At 38.6% G+C, this 20,433-nt stretch overlaps 1 protein-coding gene across 14 annotated transcripts in view; it reads right to left on the reverse strand.

Moving 5' to 3' along the window:
* LOC144682835 (mitogen-activated protein kinase kinase kinase kinase 4) overlaps nt 1-20,433 on the reverse strand; it is a 337,463-nt gene that overhangs the window by 111,431 nt on the left and 205,599 nt on the right. For 13 of the 14 annotated variants that reach the window (XR_013577118.1, XR_013577119.1, XM_078545618.1 and 10 more), the window contains 3 exons: nt 13,766-13,820; nt 9,982-10,060; nt 3,041-3,216 (listed from right to left, as the gene is read on the reverse strand). Coding sequence is in view for 12 of the 14 variants with exons in the window: in XM_078545618.1 (XP_078401744.1) it covers nt 3,041-3,216; nt 9,982-10,060; nt 13,766-13,820 (310 nt within the window). In the remaining 2 variants the exon portion in view is untranslated. Of the gene's footprint in view, nt 1-3,040; nt 3,217-9,981; nt 10,061-11,181; nt 11,286-13,765; nt 13,821-20,433 lie in introns of those variants that run through there. The other variant, XM_078545619.1, reaches the window with a different exon arrangement.

A 20,433-nucleotide genomic window follows, 5' to 3' on the forward strand; every position in this document is an offset into this window, starting at 1 on the left:
GCTGCAAATGGTTAACTAAGGAAGCTAAGGGTGGAATCAAATTGAAAGAAAGGATGTAATGCTAGAAGATTGGAAAAATTTTAGAAACCAGCAAAGGATGACTAAAAAGTAACAAAGAGGGATAAATTAGAGTATGAGATAAACCTAGCAAGAAATATAAAAACAGACAGTAAAAGCTTCTACAAGTATACGAAAAAGAAAAGAGTACCAACAGTGAGCATTGGTCCCTTTGAGGGCGAGACTAGGGAATTAATAATGAGAAACAAAGAAATAGCAGAGACTTTGAACAAGTGTTTTGTATCTGTCTTCACAGTAGAAGACAAAAATAATACTAAGAATAATAGAAAAGCAGTGAATAGAAAATAGAAATATAACACAATAGAAAAGCAAAAAGGAGAGAGGAATATAAAACTATCAGAATTACTGGAGGGAAAAGTACCAGGAAAACTAACAGGACTAAAGGCTGACAAGTCCCCTGGACCTGATGGCGTGCATCCTAGGGCCTTAAAGGAAGTGACTCAAGAGAGAGTGGATGCATTGTTTGTAATCCTCCAAAATTCCTCAGATTCTAGAAAGGTCCCAGAGGATTGGGAAACCACAAATTTAACACCACCATTCAAGAGGAGACGGAAAGCAGGAAACTATGGGCAAGTTAGCCCAACATCAGTCATTGGTAGTAGCAGGACATTCAGAAGATCATAAATACAATAAGGCAGGATCAACATGGTCTTGTGAAAGGGAAATGGTGTTTGACAAATTCATTAGTTCTTTGAGGATGTAACAAGCAGGGTAGATAAAGTGGAACAAATAGATGTAGTGTATTTGGACTCCAAAAGACATTCGATAAGATGCCACATAAAAGGCTACTGCACATCTTAAGAGCTCAAGGTGTTGGGGGTGATATATTAGCATGGGTAGAGGATTGGCTAACTAGCAGGAAACAGAGAGCAGGATAAATGGGTTATTTTCAGGTTGGAAAACTAGTGGAGTGCCACAAGGATCAGTGCTCGGGCCTCAACACAATTATTTAAATTAATGACTTGGACAAAGGGGCCAACTACATTGTAGCCAAATTTGCTGCTGATACCAAGATAGGTAGGAGAGCAAGTCGCAAGGATACAAAGATTCTGCAAAGGATACAGATAGGTTAAATGGGTAGGCAAAAATTTGGAAGATGGAGTATAATGTGAAAAAATACGAGGTTGCCCACTTTCGCAGGTAAAATAGAAAAGCAGATTATTATTTAAATGGAGAGAGACTTCAGAACGCTATGGTGCAGAGGGACCTGGGTGTCCCTGTACATGAATCAAAAAAAGTTAGCATGCAGATACAGGGTGTAATTTGGAAGGTAAATGGAATGTTGGCCTTTATTGCATGGGGAATGGAGCATAAAAGTGGGAAAACCTTGCTACAGCCATGCAGGGCATTGGTGAGACTGCAATTGGAGTACTGCGTACAGTTCTGGTCTCCTTACTTAAGGAAGGCTATACTGGCATTGGAAGCAGTTCAGAGAATATTCACTATGCTGATTCCTGGGACGAAGGGGTTGTCTTATGAGGAAAGGTTGAACAGAATGGGCCTATATTCACTGGAGTGAAGAATGAGCGGTGATCTTATTGAAACATAAAAAAGATTCTGAGGGGGCTTGACAGGGTAGATGCTGAGCGGATGTTTCTTCTTGTGGGGGAATCTAGAACTGGGGGGGCTCCGTTTAAAAATAAGGGGTCTCCCATTTAAGACAGAGATGAGGAGGAATTTATTCTCTCAGTGGGTCGTTAGACTTTGGAATTCTCTGATAGAAAGCAGTGAGGCTGGGTCATTGAATAGATTCAAGGCTAAGCTCAACAGATTTTTGATTGACAAGTGAGTTGAGGGTTATGGGGGACAGTCAGGAAAGTAGAATTAAGGCCACAATCAGATCAGCCATGATTTTATTCCATGGCGGAAGTGTCTTGACGAGCCAAATGGCCTACTCCTGCTCCTGTTTCTGTTTCTTATGATGCTATGATTAAAGTAGTAAACAGGGGAGTGCTTATGGACACTATTTATATGGACTTCCAGAAGGCATTTGATAGAGTCCCTCAAAAAAAAATGTTAGTTTCAGTTGACGCCCATTGAATTGAAGGCAAATTATTGGCCTGGTTAAAAAATTGGCTCAGTGGCAGGAAACAGAGTAGGGTGCTAAAGTGTGATGCCCATAATTAAGTACAACAATCAAATAATAATTTATAAAGGTTTAGCACAACTTTCCTGCACTTGTACTCTATTTATAAAACCACAGGTCCTTTGTCTCTTTTTTTTTTAAGAAAAACATCTTTATCAACTCGTCCCGCTATCTTCAAAGTCTTATGCATGTGAACCCTGGGATCTTGCTCTTTTTGCACTTCCTTTAAAACTGTAGCTTATATTGCCTCCCCTCATCCTTCCTTGCAAAATGCTTCAAATGGTGGTAAACTACACAAATATGAATTATTGTGAAATAATATTGCTGCCTCAGGTCAATTATCTAACTAGAAAGGTACCACCAGATATGCCAGCCATATAACTCCAAAATACAAACCAATGTTGCCTTAGTTGTAAAAGAATAAGCTATGTTTTCTTCAGGTATGGATACTGTGAAAGGTCACTTTATAGAGAAAACAGAAGCATCTTTTCAATACAGGAGGGCCATTTCAGAAGCAGTTTGATGAAAAGTTAAGAACTGAACACGCAATAGGTGAGCTGGCCAAAAGGCGAGGGGAATGATGCTAGGTTAGATTCCACTATTTAGTGTTTGAATATAAAGAATGTATTAAATTGATGGTTTGTAAGTTCTTGCGTACTCAGTATAATGATTGCTTTTACATTTCTCAGTGCTCCCCTCCTGTGGGAACATAATTTCGAAATGCATATGTATGAATATGTAGGTTTACATTCTTGCCTTGGTCCAGAAGAAGTAATGTTCCAACACAAAGTTATTTTATATTTGTTAACTGAAGAAGCCTACGATCAATATTTAAAAATTTGTTTTTTGTAATTACATTAATATTGCACCACATACCTTTTTCTCCTCTCTTCTTCCTTGTTCTATCAATATGATCTTTCAGCTGGATTCGAACTTGCCGTTCATTTGGCTGGTCACGGATAAATGGATGTTTTAACAGGTGTTCAGTTGAAGGCCGCTGCATGTAATTCTTCACCAAACAACTCTCAATAAAACTAAAAAATTTCTTTGACCTGAAAAATGTGTAGAAAAAAGATTTACTTGAATGGCTAATAATCTGGAAATTAATTTCAGGCAGGATTACTTTATATCCATTTGCTAATTCTAGCGGGGGTTTTAATTTAAGAACAGCAGAGCTGACTTTGTTCAGAGTTCTAAACAAAGTTTGGCATTACATTTCGACTTAAAAATGACTGTTTATATCTGCATAGGTACTTACTTCAAACACTATCTTCAAAGAAGCCTGCACTTTGGTAAAATTTCAGTATTTAGTATTTTTGCTGAAGATTTTTGTCTTGCTGATTGACAATCGACCCAGATTGGCCAAGGCATGGAGAAAGCAGTGGGGAACTAGAGGCTCCCGAGCATCCAGTAATTCAAAAAAGGCGCACGGCTTGAAAACATATTCCTTGTGTTTGCAGAGAATGGGTCCTTATGTATGAAGGTATGTCGCTTCAAGCACACATAAATGAGCGATGTTATGAGCTCAGCTGATTATCTTCAACTGGAGCCCTAACCTCTTACCCAGTGCATGCTTCCCATAAGTAGATGATACATCTGTGATCTTTGGATCTGCAGCCACATGTAAGGACTTTTTTTTTTAAAAACACACCTTAATGCTCTCCATCCTGCGCTCAAATTCACTTGAAATGGACCAGTGCAATGCACTCCCTTTCCTTAACATGCTTGTTTAAATTCTCCACTACTAACTACTACAAGCCTACCTTCACCAGCAATGTGCATGTTAGGATTCATATTGCTCCACATGCTCCAGGATTGGCCATATCAGCAATCTTGTAAAAAATCATTTGCTCACCTTGCAAGGTTGTTAGAGGAATAGAGTACACTAAAGCTACCCTGTAGGACAATGATTATCCTGATTTGGCCATTGTTCGCTGTGTATCACTCAAGCTTACAAATGGAATAAAGGCTGCCACATGAAAAGTGCCTGGTCTATCTCAAAATACCCTGGAATAGCAAAGTATCTCAAAAATTTGGGCCAAACAAACCGTTTCACGCTGCTTCTATGCAGTGATAACACAAGTGATATATTCCACTTATAGGATGCTGCAGTCAGTCCAAAAAGACGTTCTATCTACCACACAATTGAGAAATGTAATGTATGAATTTCAGTGCCAGTGCAATGCCAGGTACGTAGGCAATACATCTCAACAATTGGTTGATCGAAACAAATAACACTTTGCTTTGGCTGCTCGTAATAGGCAGAGTACAGAGCATAATCAACCCAATGCAAAGCCCAAAACAAAACGCCTACTGTTAGACGTGATTCCATGATTGGGCAACACTTGCTGAACAATCCTTAGTGTGCTAATAGCTATACTACCAACTGTTTAAGATAGTCAGTCAAGTTCATAACATGGCTCATTTATGCTTGTTAGAAGTGACATACTTTCATATGCAAGGACCCATTCTCTCCAAACAAAAGGAATATGTTCAAGCCTTGCACCTTTTTTTAATTAACGAGGCTTGGGGAGCCTATAGTTCCCCACTACTTTTTCCATGGCAACATCTTGGCCAGAGTCAACTTGCCAACCAATCAACACCCCTTTTGCTCCTGTAGTATAAATTGTTGTGGTATGAAATCTGGCATTTTTGGGTTTGTCCTGATGTGTGCAAGACAAAAAAACTTCAGCAACATGTCTCTCTTTTCAGCAATATTCAAGTTCTGCACCACCAGGCGATTCTTTATTTAATACATGCACAAGACCAAAAAATGGCCATGTACATTTTCAAATAAATGTGAACAAACAGCTTCTCTGACACTTGCAGAACAAGGATTTCATGGCAGTTTACACACTTAACAGTTGTTGCCCTCTAACGCTTGTGATTTGGATGAGGAATTTAATGTAGAGCTCGCTAGGCCTACCACCAAGAGATCACCTGCAGGCAATAGTTGGGTTTTGGCCTCAGTGGGGAAATGGTGGGGGAAGCCTCCATCAGATATATCTCACCAACAGACATCACCAATTTGGCCTCAGGTAGTTGAGCCTAATTGGTCACCCAGCCCTACCAGGTGGGTAGCTAATGCCAGTTTGACCCTGCCTCCAGCAAGATCACTCAGAGTAGGGATTGTATCAGATGCCGGTGCAACATGGAATTCTCCAATTTTCCCCCTAATCCCATTGCTCTATAAAGGCTAGCATCATAAGCTGGAAGAAAGGTGCACATGTTTGTCAACCTCATCTATGAATCTGAAGCTAAGAAAATTCATTTGTATATTGGACAGGCCTTTGAGGATCAATAGCAATCCCAACACTAAGAGAGATAAAAATACCCACCACCCATTCTAGAAAATTAATTGGAAACGCTTTTTTTTAAATGCATAAGCGATATAACAAATGTATATCATTCAAAATAATGGTTCAGAACTATTCTAAATACTTTGTACTCTTTAGTAGATCGTCAGGATCCCGATCTTTGGATCAATTCCGGGCCAGAAACCCAGAGGCAGCCTGGCAAGACAGCAGTTGGATCTTCCCGGAGGTGGCTTCTTAATTGGCTGCTACTGGAAGCCCTGTCCAATTCAGGACTGCAGGCGGGCAAGGGAACCAGCAGGTCCAACAGGAGGATCTGCAGCGTTGTCTGCAGCAGCCCCACCGGGAAATGTGAGCACTGCAGATGTAGGCAGGAGAACACAAGGGCTCCTGATGATGCAGGTGCTTGCTGAAAGGTTATAAAAGTGTAATAAATAAGTGTTGGTACAGCTGACTCACTCTGCAGGTTGGCTGCAGCTGTTGCCCTCTAACATCTGTGTCTTGGAGGGGGAATGTAATTGAGAATTTACTGCGCCTGCCACCAGAAGTCCACCTGAAGGCAACAGGTAGGATTGGGCCTCAGTGGGGAGTGAGGTTGGTGGGGAGTCTTCATTGGATAAATCTCAACAGCATCACCAATTTGACCTCAAATAATTGAGCCTAATTAGCACCCAGTCCTACCAGGTGGGTAGCTGGTGCCAGTCAGACCCCCGCATCCAACAAGATCGCTCAGAGGCAGGATTGTATTGGGAGCTGCTGCAACATGAAATTCTCTAATCCCCCCCCACAACCCCCCATCCCCCCCCCCATCCCACTCCCAAATCAATCTCTGCAGAACCAAAAAAATGCAGCCCCAAGTGTAGGCAGGGGACAGTGATTATGATATCATAAGGTTTAGGTTGGCTATGGAAAAGCACAAGGAGCAATCCAGATTAAAGATAATTAATTGGAGGAAGGCCAATTTCAACAGGGTGTGAACAGGTCTTATCTAAGTTAATTGGAATCAATGAATGGCTGGCAAAACAGTAATGGAATAATTGGCTGCCTTTAAAACAGGAGATGGTACAGTTATAATCAAGGTACATTCCCAAGGAGAAAGGTAGGACAAACAAAGCCAGAGCTTCCTTGATGACCAAAGAGATAGAACGTAAAATGAAGCAGAAAATGGGGTAAACAACAAATGTCAGGTTGTCTGAATAGAGGATGTTCAGTGATGGAGTGAAAACAGAAATAAGGGAAGGAAAGAGTATGAGAAGAAGCTGGCATCCAAAATAAAAAATAATCTAAAAGTCTTCTATAGGCATATAAGCAGCAAAATGGTAGTAAAGGGAGGGATGGGGTCGATTAGGGACCTAAAAGGAGGTTGACGAATGGAGGCAGAAGCATAGCTAAGGTGGTAAATGAATATTTTGTACCTGTCTTTACCAAGGAAGAAAATGCTGAAAAAATGATAGTAAAAGGGGAGGTAATTGAGACACTTAATGGGCTAACAATTGATGAAGATGATGTATTAGAAAGGCTGGCTGTACTTCAAGTTAAGTCAAGTCACCAGGACTAAATGCAAATCATCCAATAATAGTGAAGTAAGTAAAAGTGCAAATTGCAGAGGCACTGGCCAGAATCTTCCAACCCTGCTCAAATTAGAGTGGTGCTAGAGGACTGAAGAATCACAAATGTTACAACACTGTTCAAAAAGAAATAGAAATCCAGCAATTATAGGCAAGTTAATTTAACTTCGGTGGTGGGAAAGCTTTTAGAAAACGCTAATCCTGGACAAAATCAGCAATCACTTGGACAAATGTGGATTAATTAATGAGAGACAGACTGAATTTGTTAAAAGCAAATTATGTTTAAGCAACTTGACGGAATTTTTTGATGAGATAACAAGAGAGGGCTGATTAGGGTAATGCAGATGTGATGTACATGGACTTCCAAAAGGTGCTCGATAAAGTGTGACATAATAGGCCTCTCAGCAAAGTTACAGCTTATGGAATAAAAGGGACAGTGGTAGCATGGATAAGAAGTTGGCGAAGTGACAGGAAACAAGAGTAGTGGTGAACGATTGATTTTTGCACTGGAGGAAAGTATAGAGTGGAGTTCCCCAGGTGTCAGTACTAGAACTACTACTTTTCTTGAACTGTATTAATGGTCTAGACTTGGATGTTCAGGGCACAATTTCAAAATTCTGCAGATGACACAAAACTTGGAAGTACTGTGAAACATAAGGGAGATTGTGATAGACTTCAAGAGGACATAGGCAGACTGGTGGAATGGGTGGACAAGTGGCAGATGAAATTTAATGTAAAGATGTGCAAAGTGATACATTTTGGTAGGAAGAATGAGGAAAAGCAATATAAAGTAAAGGAAACAATTCTAAAGGAGGTGGAGGAACAGAGGAATCTGGGGGTGTATGAATACAAATTGTTGCAGATGGCAGGGTATGTTGAGAAAGTATACAGAGTCCTCGGCTTTATAAACACGGACAGAAAGGACAAAAGGAAGTTATGGTGAACCTTCAGAAAAATTGGTTCGGCCTCAATTGGAAGATTGTGCCCAATTTTGGGCACCACACTTGAGGAACGAAATGGCTTCCTTCAGAATGGCATTAGAGAGGGTGCAGAAAAAATTTACAGGAATGGTTTTGCAGATGGGAGAGTTTGGATAGACTGAAGCTGTGCTTGTTCCCCTTAGAGAGGAGGATGTTGAGAGGTTTTGATAGAGGTGTTCAAAATCATGAGGGGTCTGGGCAGAGTGGAAAGGGAGAAACTATTCCCATTGGCGGAAGGGTCGAAAACCAGAGGGGCACTGATTTAGGGTGAATGGTGAAAGAACCAAAGGCAACATGAGAAAAAACATTTTTACACAGCGTGTGATTAGGATCCGGAATGCACTGCCCGAGAGTATGGTGGAGGCAGATTCAACGATTACTTTCAAAAAGGAATTCAGTAATGATCTGAAAAGAGAAAATCTGCAGGCTACAGGGAAAGGTAAGGGTGTGGGACTGAGTTGCTCTTGCAGAGAGCCAGTACAGACAACATGAGCCAAATGGTCTCTTTTTGTGCTGTAACCATTCTGTGATTCTAGAGTATAGGTCAAAAGTGCGAAGTGATTCAAGTGGTTACGAATTGCTAATCCATTACCAAGAAAGCAAGGGTGCGAACCCTAGCTTCATCAGAGGTTATTTGCTGATAACATTTTAGAATGTGAGCTATCAGAAAACCTGAGGTTTAAAGAACTGTCTTGTATTTTCTTCAAACAAATGTATCCCACCTCAATTGATATAGTGAAGAATAGAACTCCTTATCATTTAGATTTTTTGAAAGCCTGTGACATGGGCTAAAACATTAAAACCCATGGGAGACCAGTTAATGCAGGATCAAGATGCAACATCTGAATGGAGAGTTGGGGGGAACTGAAGGGGCTGATTTGATGACTGTAGAGTTTGATTCTTGGAATGCTGTTGATTCTGATGAACATAAATGATTCACACATTGAACCCAATTTTTTTTTCATTCGATAATGGGGTGTGAGCATTGCTTTCCAGGCCAACATTAACTGCCCATCCCCAATTGCCCTGGAGGTGGTGGTGGTGAGCCACCTTCTTGAACCACGGTAGTCCACGTGGTGTCGGTACACCCACAGCACTTGTAAGAACAAAGTTCAGAGGATTTTGACCCAGCGACAGTGAAGGAATGGCGATATGGTTCCAAGTCAGGACGGTATTGCAAACTGATCAAATTTACAGGCAACACAAGTAAAGAAAACAAAAGGGACAAAGGATACAATTTATAGTATTTAGACCAATTGTATATTTATGGATTGTGAAAGGGAAATTAAATTTAACACTGACCGATTCAAATTATGCATGTGAAAAAGTATCAGCATCACAGGTTTTAAATGAAAAGAGAATTAGCTTTCAACACAATCTTCTTTCATAAAAATTATTTATTTCATGAAAGTTTTTGCAGAAGGTAAATTTATCGTGCCAAGTGCCAACTTATTCAATATGTTAGGGATACCAGCAACTTTAGAGTACAAAAACTAATTTAAATTTAAAAATTGCTACATAATGTGCAAAACTGCTACGAATAGGAATAAAAGTTTAAAATGATTTTGCAAGTGGAGAAGTACTAATCAACAAAAAATCAAAACACAGAAATTTAAAGAACATTAACACTTCAGAATAGGGTAAAAAAGAAAAGTGAAAGACCACTAGATTGCAGAGGAAAAATCACCTTTTACTAAGTACCAGAAATTAAACAGCTGTTGCGTAAACATAAATGAAGTTGCTTTAATTCAAGCAGCACCTGTCATGAATTAATCAAGCCAGTGTTTTTCACTCATGTTGTGCTGATCTCACTCTCATTCACAACACTCTTTCATCTGCACTTTGAAAATGCAATCTGACCAACTATGAGAAATTAACATCAGAAGCTGAAAAGTCAAAGAACTGAATCAAGCAATTAAATCGCTCAAACTTTTCCCAGACACAAATGTACTAACCATTTCTTAGACTTCAGTCGTGGGGGTGGATTCCTGGGAATGAGGAAGAGTGCTCTCATTGGGTGCATGTCGCAGAGGGCTAAAAGTAGAAATATAAAGAACAGTTGTATGAATTATAATACTTCAAACAAATATAACTTATTAGCCAAAGCAAAATGAAAATTCATGATTTATTTCATGAAATTTAAATAATTTGAGGTCCATCTGTTAATTCTTCCGCCCACTCTTCTTTCCTCCAACCTGCTATGCAAGTTAAATGCATGCATAGATTTTAGCCCAGAGATTATGAAACTATATCTCAAGGCAACGATCACTTTTTGATTTATGTTTTTAGCATCTCACAAATTATACTTTCTTAGACCACCTCTCATTATTGATATTCTGGGGGTAGGGGAAGGAAATATTGAGGAGAAAGAAATCTAATGCTAGATATGAATATGAATTAGCCAACAGGCATTGTGTGAAATTAATTCAGGAATGACTCCTTGCCAGTGGAGAATGCCTTGAGTCTTACTTAGAACAAATCTGTGTGCGTTTAACTCAATCTCATTCTATCAAAAAATGATTTTTTTCCCCCCAAAATGATACCAACTCATTTCCTCCAGATCAAAAGTGATTTGGTATTTAAATGATAAGTCATGTGCACTCAAGAAAACATCAATGTAGCCATATGCCAAACATGATTTGGGCAGCTAAGTAGTGTAGTATGACAGTAATATCAAAAAATGTTTTAAAAATAGAATTTTAAGCATTGCAGGTTAACCACATTCCACAATAAAAAAGGAAACATATTATAATTTTATCTTGAACCAGTAATGTAATCTGATATTAGGTTTTCATATCAAGTGTGCCATATTTGATCATTATACTACATGCTTACTTTGTTTCATAAGTGAACTCTGAATGACATTGGTTTTTACCGCAGTATATTGGTTATGTTAATTAAGTACTAATAATAAGAATGTACTAAATGTACTTTCATGAAAAACAGAAAACTTTTATGGGATAAAACCATGTGCTGGTAAAATTCAACACATCTGGCAGCAGCTGTGGAGAGAGAAGCAGAGTTAACTTTTTGAGTCGGAAATGATTCCTCCTCTTTCATATTTCCAGCATCCACTGCATTTTGCTTTTATTAATACTTTATGTATCTGTACTGAAGAGAAAAGATGATGCTGATGTGTAATGAATCACACTTACAAATCCCAAGTCATATAAAATACACAGCACCTCTTTGACAATATCACAATGACTTCTGGGCAGATCAGTGATGGAAGGTATTCAATCCATCTTTGCTCCTGCATCTGTAAATACATGCCCCATCATATCATTTATCTTGGAATGGGTTTTTTATTCCATTAAAGTGTCAGAAAACTATTCCAAGTAACGATCATTCTTTGAGAATTTCTCCCAGATATTTGTTTTAAATTTTCCTTTCATCAATTTTAATATATCCCCTTGGTGTGGTATCATGCTTTACTTTGAAGCAAATAGTTCAGATTTACCTCATATGTGCTCTTTAATGTCTTACATACTGCAATGAAGTCACTTCTCAATTACCTCCCTTCAAGACTGTGGATTCTCCTTTTCTGCCACCTCTCCTTATAACTCAGTCAATTGCTATGATTCGGCCTAATTATTGACCCTTTTGTACACCTCTATTGTTAAATGTCCTCCTTATGTCTCAGTGATCAAAACTGAATAAACTTTCAACTAAGATGTAGTCTGTACAGTTTTAGAGTAATATTTTCTGATTTTTTACTTAATTGACCTATCAATATAACATTCTATTTGCTTTGTTTATGGCTGTACCACAGTAATTGAACATTCTAGAGCTGATCTTAACACTCAGATCCCTTTCCACTTCATTTTTAGCTATTTCCATGCCATCAACAATGGCATCCATTTTCCCTTGCATGTTTAGCAACATTTACTTTTCTGTATTGAACTTTCTCAGCCAACAGTTTGCCCCTTTGTAGATCTTATCTGACTACTTTTGTTGGTATCTCACTACTTATTATGCATCTCTCCCTCCAACGCACCACCCTCCCCAACCCTTCCTCAGTTTATCTACAAATTTATTTTCAGCTTCTGAACACAAGTCATTGATCTCATTCAAAAACAGTAAGCCCCCGCACTAACCTCCGAAGCACTCCACTGAGTGCATCCGCCTGCCTGCCACCCTGACATCAGTCTCCTAACAAGTACCTGCTGCTTCCCTTCCTTCAATCAATTCTTTATCCAAAACCATGGCCTGGATTTTCTGGCCTCACCAGGATGGGAAGATTTAGAGAGTGGCCAAAATGCCACGTGTTATTATCCCGAGTTCCCGCTACTCTTGGTTTCAGGAGCAGTATTTCATACGGAACTCACCATCACTTTCCCAACAGCAAATAGGGTTGGGCTATTTCCCTTGAACAAATAATGTTTTACTGGAAACCTATAAGTGCATAGATGGTTTTCACTGCCCATTCAGAGGTCAACTGCTAATAAAAAATTACACAGGGAGGCTCTACAGTCATGTTGATTTTAATAGCTTACTCTCAGACTGGTAATCCTTAAATTTGTTCTTAGTAATTTGTTCCATTATCTGACTAGTTTCTGAAGTTAGACTAATGCAATTGCCCAAATTGGATTTGCCCCCTTTCCAGAATAGAGCTTGCTTTCTGTCTACTGGGACCTCTCCAACTTTCAGTGATTTATTCATAATCATCAACACTTGACAAATTTCATCCCAATATTCTTCTTAAAGTCCGGGAAGAGGTGCCATCAGTCTCTGCAGATTTGTTCATTTTGAGGCCTTTAAGCCTGCCTAGAATCTCATGTTTGGCTATGTTGATGCCTGTAAATCTGCATGTTTATTTCCATGAATGCATGACATCAGTATCTGCCTTCGATTGAATACTTTGAGTAATCAGAGTACATTGGCATTTCTATTGGCATTCTTTTAAGAGTTTCATCTCCTCAGGCTGTTCTCTTGCTGCTGCTCTGGGAAAAATTTATTGTTGTTGTTTAATCATTCTATCTCTCTGCCCTTATGATCACATTTTTAAATGTACTTCCAGAACTTCCTGTATTTTTCCCCAGTGGAATATCCTATCCTTCCTATAGGTGTTGTGAGGGTCAACTTTCTTTCCTTTCCTCAACCCCTCCCGTCCCATTTCTCTTGTCGATCTATTTAGCATTATGGTTTATTTAGAATAACTGTATCTCAACAAAATTCTGAGGTACAGTCCATATTGATCAACTTATTTTTCCCAGACTACCTTTATTACCTTATTAAATAGATGTCACATTAACTCAATTATACACTAAGTTGACCTTTCAACACCATCAATCAGAGTGTAATCCTAACAATCACTGAATGTATTCAAACCAACTGCGATACTCAATGTTCTGCCATTTCCTATCTTTGATATAATCATTAAGATAAGCTAGGAATGGAACAAACTTTCATTTTATGCACTTAAGATCAACATTTGGTACTCTCAGTTAAGTTGCAGCAGTCAGATAGGCAGTGAAAGTCCTGACCACTCTCCTACAATGTGCCTCAACTCCAACCTGTCCTAGCCTGGCATCAGTTTGCCCATTTACAGCTGATTCCTGGAAAATTAGAAGTTGCTTTGTGAGGCTCCACAAACTCACTTAATTTAGGACTTTCAGCCAGAAGACAACAATTTCATATCATCAGGTTGACTGGATTTAAGTCTTAGATAAATCACAGCATTTTAATCGCACAGTTGCCCATTTAATCATAACTTAAATGTTTTATCACATTACTTACGAGGTGCTCCTTCCGCCATTTCAATAGCTGTGATCCCCAATGACCACAAGTCACTCTGCAAGAAAACAAGAAATTAACAACTTATTCAGCTTTTAATTCCACAATTACAGAATGACTACATAATATGATTCCATTCTTCTATACATGAAATTATTAATGCCCAAATAAAATTTAAATTACAAATATAAATCAGGAGGTATATATCAATTGCATAAATATACAAAATGCAACAGGTGTTGAGCATAGAGTTTCCCCTAACACACATCATACTGAAATTTACCATCAGTTTTCTGATACGCACAATCTATGGAATCTTACATTGATCTGGTAACTGGAGAAACCCATAAGCCACCTACCTAACAACTGTGCCAAGAAATATTCACCATCAAGGTCCTAACCAGAAACTCCTGTATCTGAGCATCACTAAATGATGCGGTTTTATTAGTAATATTAGAAAAATTACAAATACAAAACACACCAGAAGAATACAAAAAAAAAGAGATCTTTTGGAGAGTGATATGGCCTAGGGATCTATGCTAGGATCTTTTGATTTCTATTTACTTTATACATAAAGCATGAGAATGATAGCAAAGTCTGTGGGTGGCATCATATTAGAAGCATGGCAAATTTTAGGCAAGGTTTCCCTGGACATTGATATGTCAGGGAAATGGACAAATAGATAGGAATTGATAGAAGGAATAGTGCAATGCACAGAAATTTGAAACAGTACTTTGAGGAAAAATTGTTGAGTTTGTACAACAAAGGATCAGGCTGTAGTTGACAGCGTTGCTTGCAGTTCTAGGCACCCCAATATAAAGATACTACAGTCATGGAAAGGTATGATGAAAATTCAGGAGAATTATACCAGAAATGGGAGGATATCGTTTTTAAGGAGACTTAAGTTCTTTTATTTTCCCACTGGAATTAAGAAGTTTTAAGGGGCCCTCTAATAGAGATTTTAAATTTAGAAAAGGTTTTGATAAATGTAAATAGCAAAAGGTTGATTCCATTCAGTGGAAAATCCATAATGGAGCATAAATTTAAGATCATCATCAGAGGAATGAGGGAGTGGTGTGGATTTTTTCACAAAGGTGGCTATCAAAACATGGAATGTGTCATAACAAGTAGCTATTGAGGCAGAGACTGTGGCACTGTTTAAAAGGGAATTGAATAAATATCTGAATATTAAGAAAACTTAACAGCATAGAGGGAAAGAGCAGAGAAATGGGAATAGATTCGATAGCTCCAGTTAAGAGCTAGCATTCGCATACACATGGATTGGCTGAATGACCATTTATAGCGCGCTAACTCCTAGTACAGACTGCGCTGTTTCTATTTGAAGATTGCCCTCAGTCCTGGTGTGAAGAAGTTATTATGCCTGAAAGTGCAAAGGAAAGAAATTTACACAGTTGAAACGATGAGAAGTTCAGAAATACCCAAAGTTGATAACTGAACTCTGATATCAATTCAACTCCTTTATGCTGTAAAAACACAGCAGGGAACAGAACGCTACAGGAAGTAGACCACAGCATTCTGTATCAATTCACAATCGATATATATTCTCCCTTAAACTCTTCTCTTTCATTGCCTCTGGTCTGGGACCCCTAACTCTCATATGCAGCTACTAACAGAATTCCATCATTAAAAATGGCAATTACAATAAAATTGTACAAGATAGTTTCAAATAAGTAGCACAGGTTTACCTTCTACAACATTTTTGTATAATAAGCATATTTTATATTAATTTGGTGTATTATTTCTGGTGTTACTACAAAGCCAAAATGCAAACTATGACTCACAGCATTCAAAAACAAATTGAAATAATTTAAAACTATAATTGGATTTTTTGTTCTTTATTCCTTCATTGGATGTGGATGGCATTGGCAAGGTCAGTATTTGTGGCCCATCCCTAATTGCCCTTCAACTGAGTGACTTACTAGGCCATTTCAGAGGGCAGTTAAGAGTCAACCACATTGCTGTAGATCTGGAGTCACATGTAGGCAAGACCAGGTAAGGATGGCAGATTTCCTTCCCTAAAGGACGGTAGAGAACCAGATGGGTTTTTACAACAATGATCGTTGTCGTGGTCACCATTACTGGGACTAGCTTTTTAATTCTCGATTTAATAATTTACGTTCCACCAGCTACCAGGGTGGGATGTGAAAACTTGTCCCCAGAGTATTAATCTTGTTCTTTGGATTACTTAGTCCAGACATTACCACTACACCACCATCTGCCCAAATCAATAAAGTGAAGCCCAAATGGAAAATCAAAAAAAAACTTCCATAAAATGGTTTAAGCTCACCATAAAGTTTGTAAATTTTCTTTTCAATTCTTCATCTTTATGGTTCCAGGATTCAGTATTGAATTGTTTATGTAAAGTGTATCTCTGATGCAATACTTAATCACCGAAATGCAGCATCTACTTTGACACTACTGTTGTGGTCCATGGAATTTTGATATGAATGTTTGGTACTAATAAAGAGTTTTCAACCAAGGCAAACAACAAAAAAAGACAGTGTTAATCTGGTCAGGGTACCTGATTTTCTCCTAAAGATGAACCCCAGCTGCATAAACAACTTAGGCATTCACCATATAAAAACAGAAAATGTTGGAAAAACTCAAGTCTGAAAGCATCTGTGGAGAGAGAAACAAAGTTAATGTTTCGGGTCCACACGCATGAAGAAGAGTCATGCGGACTCGAAATGTCAACTGTTTTTCTCTCCACAGATGCTATCTGGCTGAGTTTTTCCAGCATTTTCTGTTTTTATTTCATATTTCCAACATCCGCACTATTTTGCTTTTATCTTATGCATTCACCAACAGGCTATGTAGCCAGTCAGGTCCAATTATGGTTAAAGAATAGAAACAAATTAATCACAACACACCCAGCAACTGTGCTTTCTCTATGAAGCCTAATATCAAATAGAAATTAAATACCACAATGAGCAAAGACTCAACAATCTGATTCCACTGCCAAGAAAGTACTTGCATTTATTTAGTGGCTGATCACTCAAATTCCCTAAATTATGCCAAATAGAATGAATCACTCTGAAGAGCACTGGTCGCTACAGAGCAGTCATTTTTCACACAGCAAGAACCTACAAACAATGAAATGAGACCAATTAATCTGTTAATTTCTGGTGGTGCTTCAAGTAGTGACAGCAACCTTTAGCGTCCATCTGAACCACTGCAGCAGGCAAATGGGTCTTATGCAAATAGTGACAAACCAAATCATGTAGTATTACCTCAAATATTACCCTGAGGTGTCGGCCTAGATCATCTGTCCTAATAATTAACTACTAGCCATATTTAAGTGCAGAAATAAAAATAGTTAAACCCAAAAGTATGAAAATCCTTTAGAATTGCTATGAAATTAACATTTCATTTGTTTTATCCAAACTTTAGGGAAACAGACTCATCACCTTTAATATAAGCTTTTCTCTCCATCAGTCTTAAGTGAAAAATGATTCAATTGTGACTGAACTTCCTTTCCTGCATGATACTTGACACCTTAACAAAACCTTTTTGCTATTAGCTCCCCAGACTTCCTGTAGGTGTAAGAAATTGAATCTCTCAGATGTTCATTCGAAAGAAGAAAACAGAACTCTGCCACCATATACAGGTTTACGGAATCAATCCCCAGGTTTCAATTTAAAATGGGAAAGAGTCCCTTCACTTTCTTACAACAAATCCACTACAAAATACAGCAGACAGATGTCAGTTTTGGAACAATGTTCATGACTTGATTTTAATTTCCTGAAGTTAGCTGTATGTAACCAAGTATTACAAGGAACTCATAATGCTTCATGAGTCAGGTGCTGAGGAGTTATCTTTTCTCTTGTCTTCTCCCCCATTAAAAGAAAAATGTTATAAAAATATGATTTTGACTTTTTAAAGTGAGTTAACAGTTTTGAGCCAATCAGACCAGAAGGTTCCAGATTTAATTCTCGGAGTTGAATTATCGTAGTGGAACTGCCGAAGATGCACTACCATTAGTCCAAGCACCCTGGCTACAGAAATTATCAGTCCATATTCCTACTCCTGATAATGATCCTATGACTTCTTCTGTGAAGTGCATGTGTGTGAACAAGATCAGATTTGACTGATGTCTTTCAGAATTGACTAGTAGCCGGAGGGAGGAGGGGGCGTAGTGGTGTTGTCACTGGACTGCTAATCCAGAGACCCAGGGTAATGGTCTGGGAACCCACGGCAGATGGTGGAATTTGAATTCAATAGAAATCTGGAATTAAAAGTCTGATGAACATGAAACCATTGCCAATTGTCATAAAAACCCATCTGGTTCACTAATGTCCTTTAGGGGAGGAAATCTGCAGTCCTCACCTGGTCTTGCCTACATGTGAATCCAGACCCACAGCAATGTGGTTGACTCTTAAATGCCCTCTGAGCAAAGGTAGTTAGGGATGGGTAATAAATGCTGGCCTAACCAGTGACGCCCACACCCCATGAACAAATATTTAAAAATAGTAGCACAGTCTAGAGTCAGAAATGACTAACAGTCATCTGGGTGATACTAGAGTGTCCAAAACCTGTAGAAATCTATTCCAGCAAGGGTGGGAAGATGAAGACAGAAGAAGAGTTTTTTTGGGGGGGTGGGAAGCATTGCAAAAATAGGTGCAGGAAGAACCATAGATTTGGGTCCATGACAGGCATGCTCAGCAAAACTTCAATTAAAAGAACAGGATCATCATTTCAGCAGCCTGGCAACAAATATGGTAACAGCAAGTTTTTGGGTCAGTGCTATGTATGTTGACTTTCTTGGTAAGGTGACTCTGGAACAGCTCTCAAGTCATTTTAAAGTTATACCCATGTGCCTTCCAACTGAGGGGTTCTCAAGTTAGTGACGTCATTAACACAGGAATACATGGCTACCCACAATTCAAAAATATTATGCTGTTTTAAGAAGTTAAAAATGCAAAACACTTTGAAATAGAAGTTTTCTGGCTTTTCTACTTTTCCCCTTAATTGATAACATCCTCAAAATAACACTAATCAATATGAATGCTACAATTGCCAGGCTGATAATCCAAGTTACGCATGCGGACACTGAAAGAATGAATGAACTTGCATTTATGTCCTAAGCTCTTCACAACCAATGAATTACCCTAGAAATGCAGTCATTTTTGTAGTGAAACATGGCAATCAATTTTGCTCTTAAAATCTAATCTAGTCTGTAATTAGTCATAACTGGAAAGAACTGTGTAAGCAGGCTAAGTGCTTTCTTTCTTGCAGTTTAGACAGAGTAACTCTTTCGAGTTATCAACAGATCGCATGTAACTCTTTCGAGTACATTCACAGTTCTTGGTTTCCAGGAGCGGGACATGAACCCACAACCTTCTGATTCAAAGGCGAGGGTGCTATGAACTGAGCCACAGCTGTAGGAGCTGAGTAGTTAATTAGCTAACTGGTTGAATCTGGTTACTGTAGCCCCAGTTCAGTTTACTATAAATTCAGGGTTCTTTAGAGCAGCCTTGGCAAACGGAGGCTAGGTAGCAGAGATCTTGAGGGAGAAACAAGTGCATTCAAAACTAGTACTTTAAACTTAAATATGGGAAATTTTGAGGGCATGAAAGCGGCGTTAGCTAAAGTGAACTAGCAAATGAGGTAAGGGATAGGTCAATAGAGGTTCAGTGGCAGACATTTAAAAGGATATTTCAGAATTTACAGAATAGATATACTCCAATGAGAAAGAAAAATTCCAAGTGGCCCAACATCCATAGTTAACTAAAAAAAATTAAAGACAGTATCAAACTTAAAGAAAAAGCATATAGTTACGCAAAGACAGGTACCAGGTCAGAAGATTAGAAAGAGTATAAAGAACAGCAAAGGATGACAAAAAGAATAATGAGGGAAAAATTAGAGTATGAGAGAAAGCTAGATAGAAATATAAATTCAGACTGTAAAAGTTTCTATAGATATTTAAATAAGAAGAGTTAACAAAGTGAGCGTTGGCCCTATAGAAAGTGATTCTGGGGAATTGATAATGAAAAGTAGGGAGATGGCAGATGAATTGAACAGGTATTTTGCTTTGGTCTTGACGAGAAGACACAAATAACATCCTGGAAATAGCTGGAAATCAGGAAATGGGAGGGATGGAGGAACTCAGGAAAATTACAATCACCAGGGAAGTGGAATTAAGCCAGTTGTTGGGGCTGCGGGCTGACAAATCCCCAGGCCTGAATGGACTTCACCCTAAGATCTTGAAAGAAGTGACTTGTGAGATAGTTGATGTGCTGGTTTTAATTTTCCAAAATTCCCTAGATTCAGTGAAGGTTCCATTAGATTGGAAAATAGCAAATGTAACTCCTTTATACAAAAAGGGAGGGAGACTGAAATCAGGAAACTACAGGCCAGTTAGCCTAACATCTATAATAGCGAAAATGTTAGAAGGTATTATTAAAAGTGTCATAGCAGGACACTTAGAAAAGTTCAAGATAATCAGGCAGAGTCAACATGGTTTTGTAAAAGAGAAATCATGTTTAACCAATTTAATGGAGTTCTTTGAAGGAGCCACGTGTGCTGTGGATGAAGGGGAACCAGTGGATGTACTGTACTTAGATTTCTAGAAGGTATTTGATAAAGTGCCACATCAAAGGTTATTGCAGAAAATAAAAGCTCATGGTGTAGGGGGTAACGTATTGGCATGG

This window comes from Cetorhinus maximus, chromosome 7 (assembly GCF_964194155.1).
Source record: "Cetorhinus maximus chromosome 7, sCetMax3.hap1.1, whole genome shotgun sequence".
Classification (NCBI taxonomy): Eukaryota; Metazoa; Chordata; class Chondrichthyes; order Lamniformes; family Cetorhinidae; genus Cetorhinus; species Cetorhinus maximus.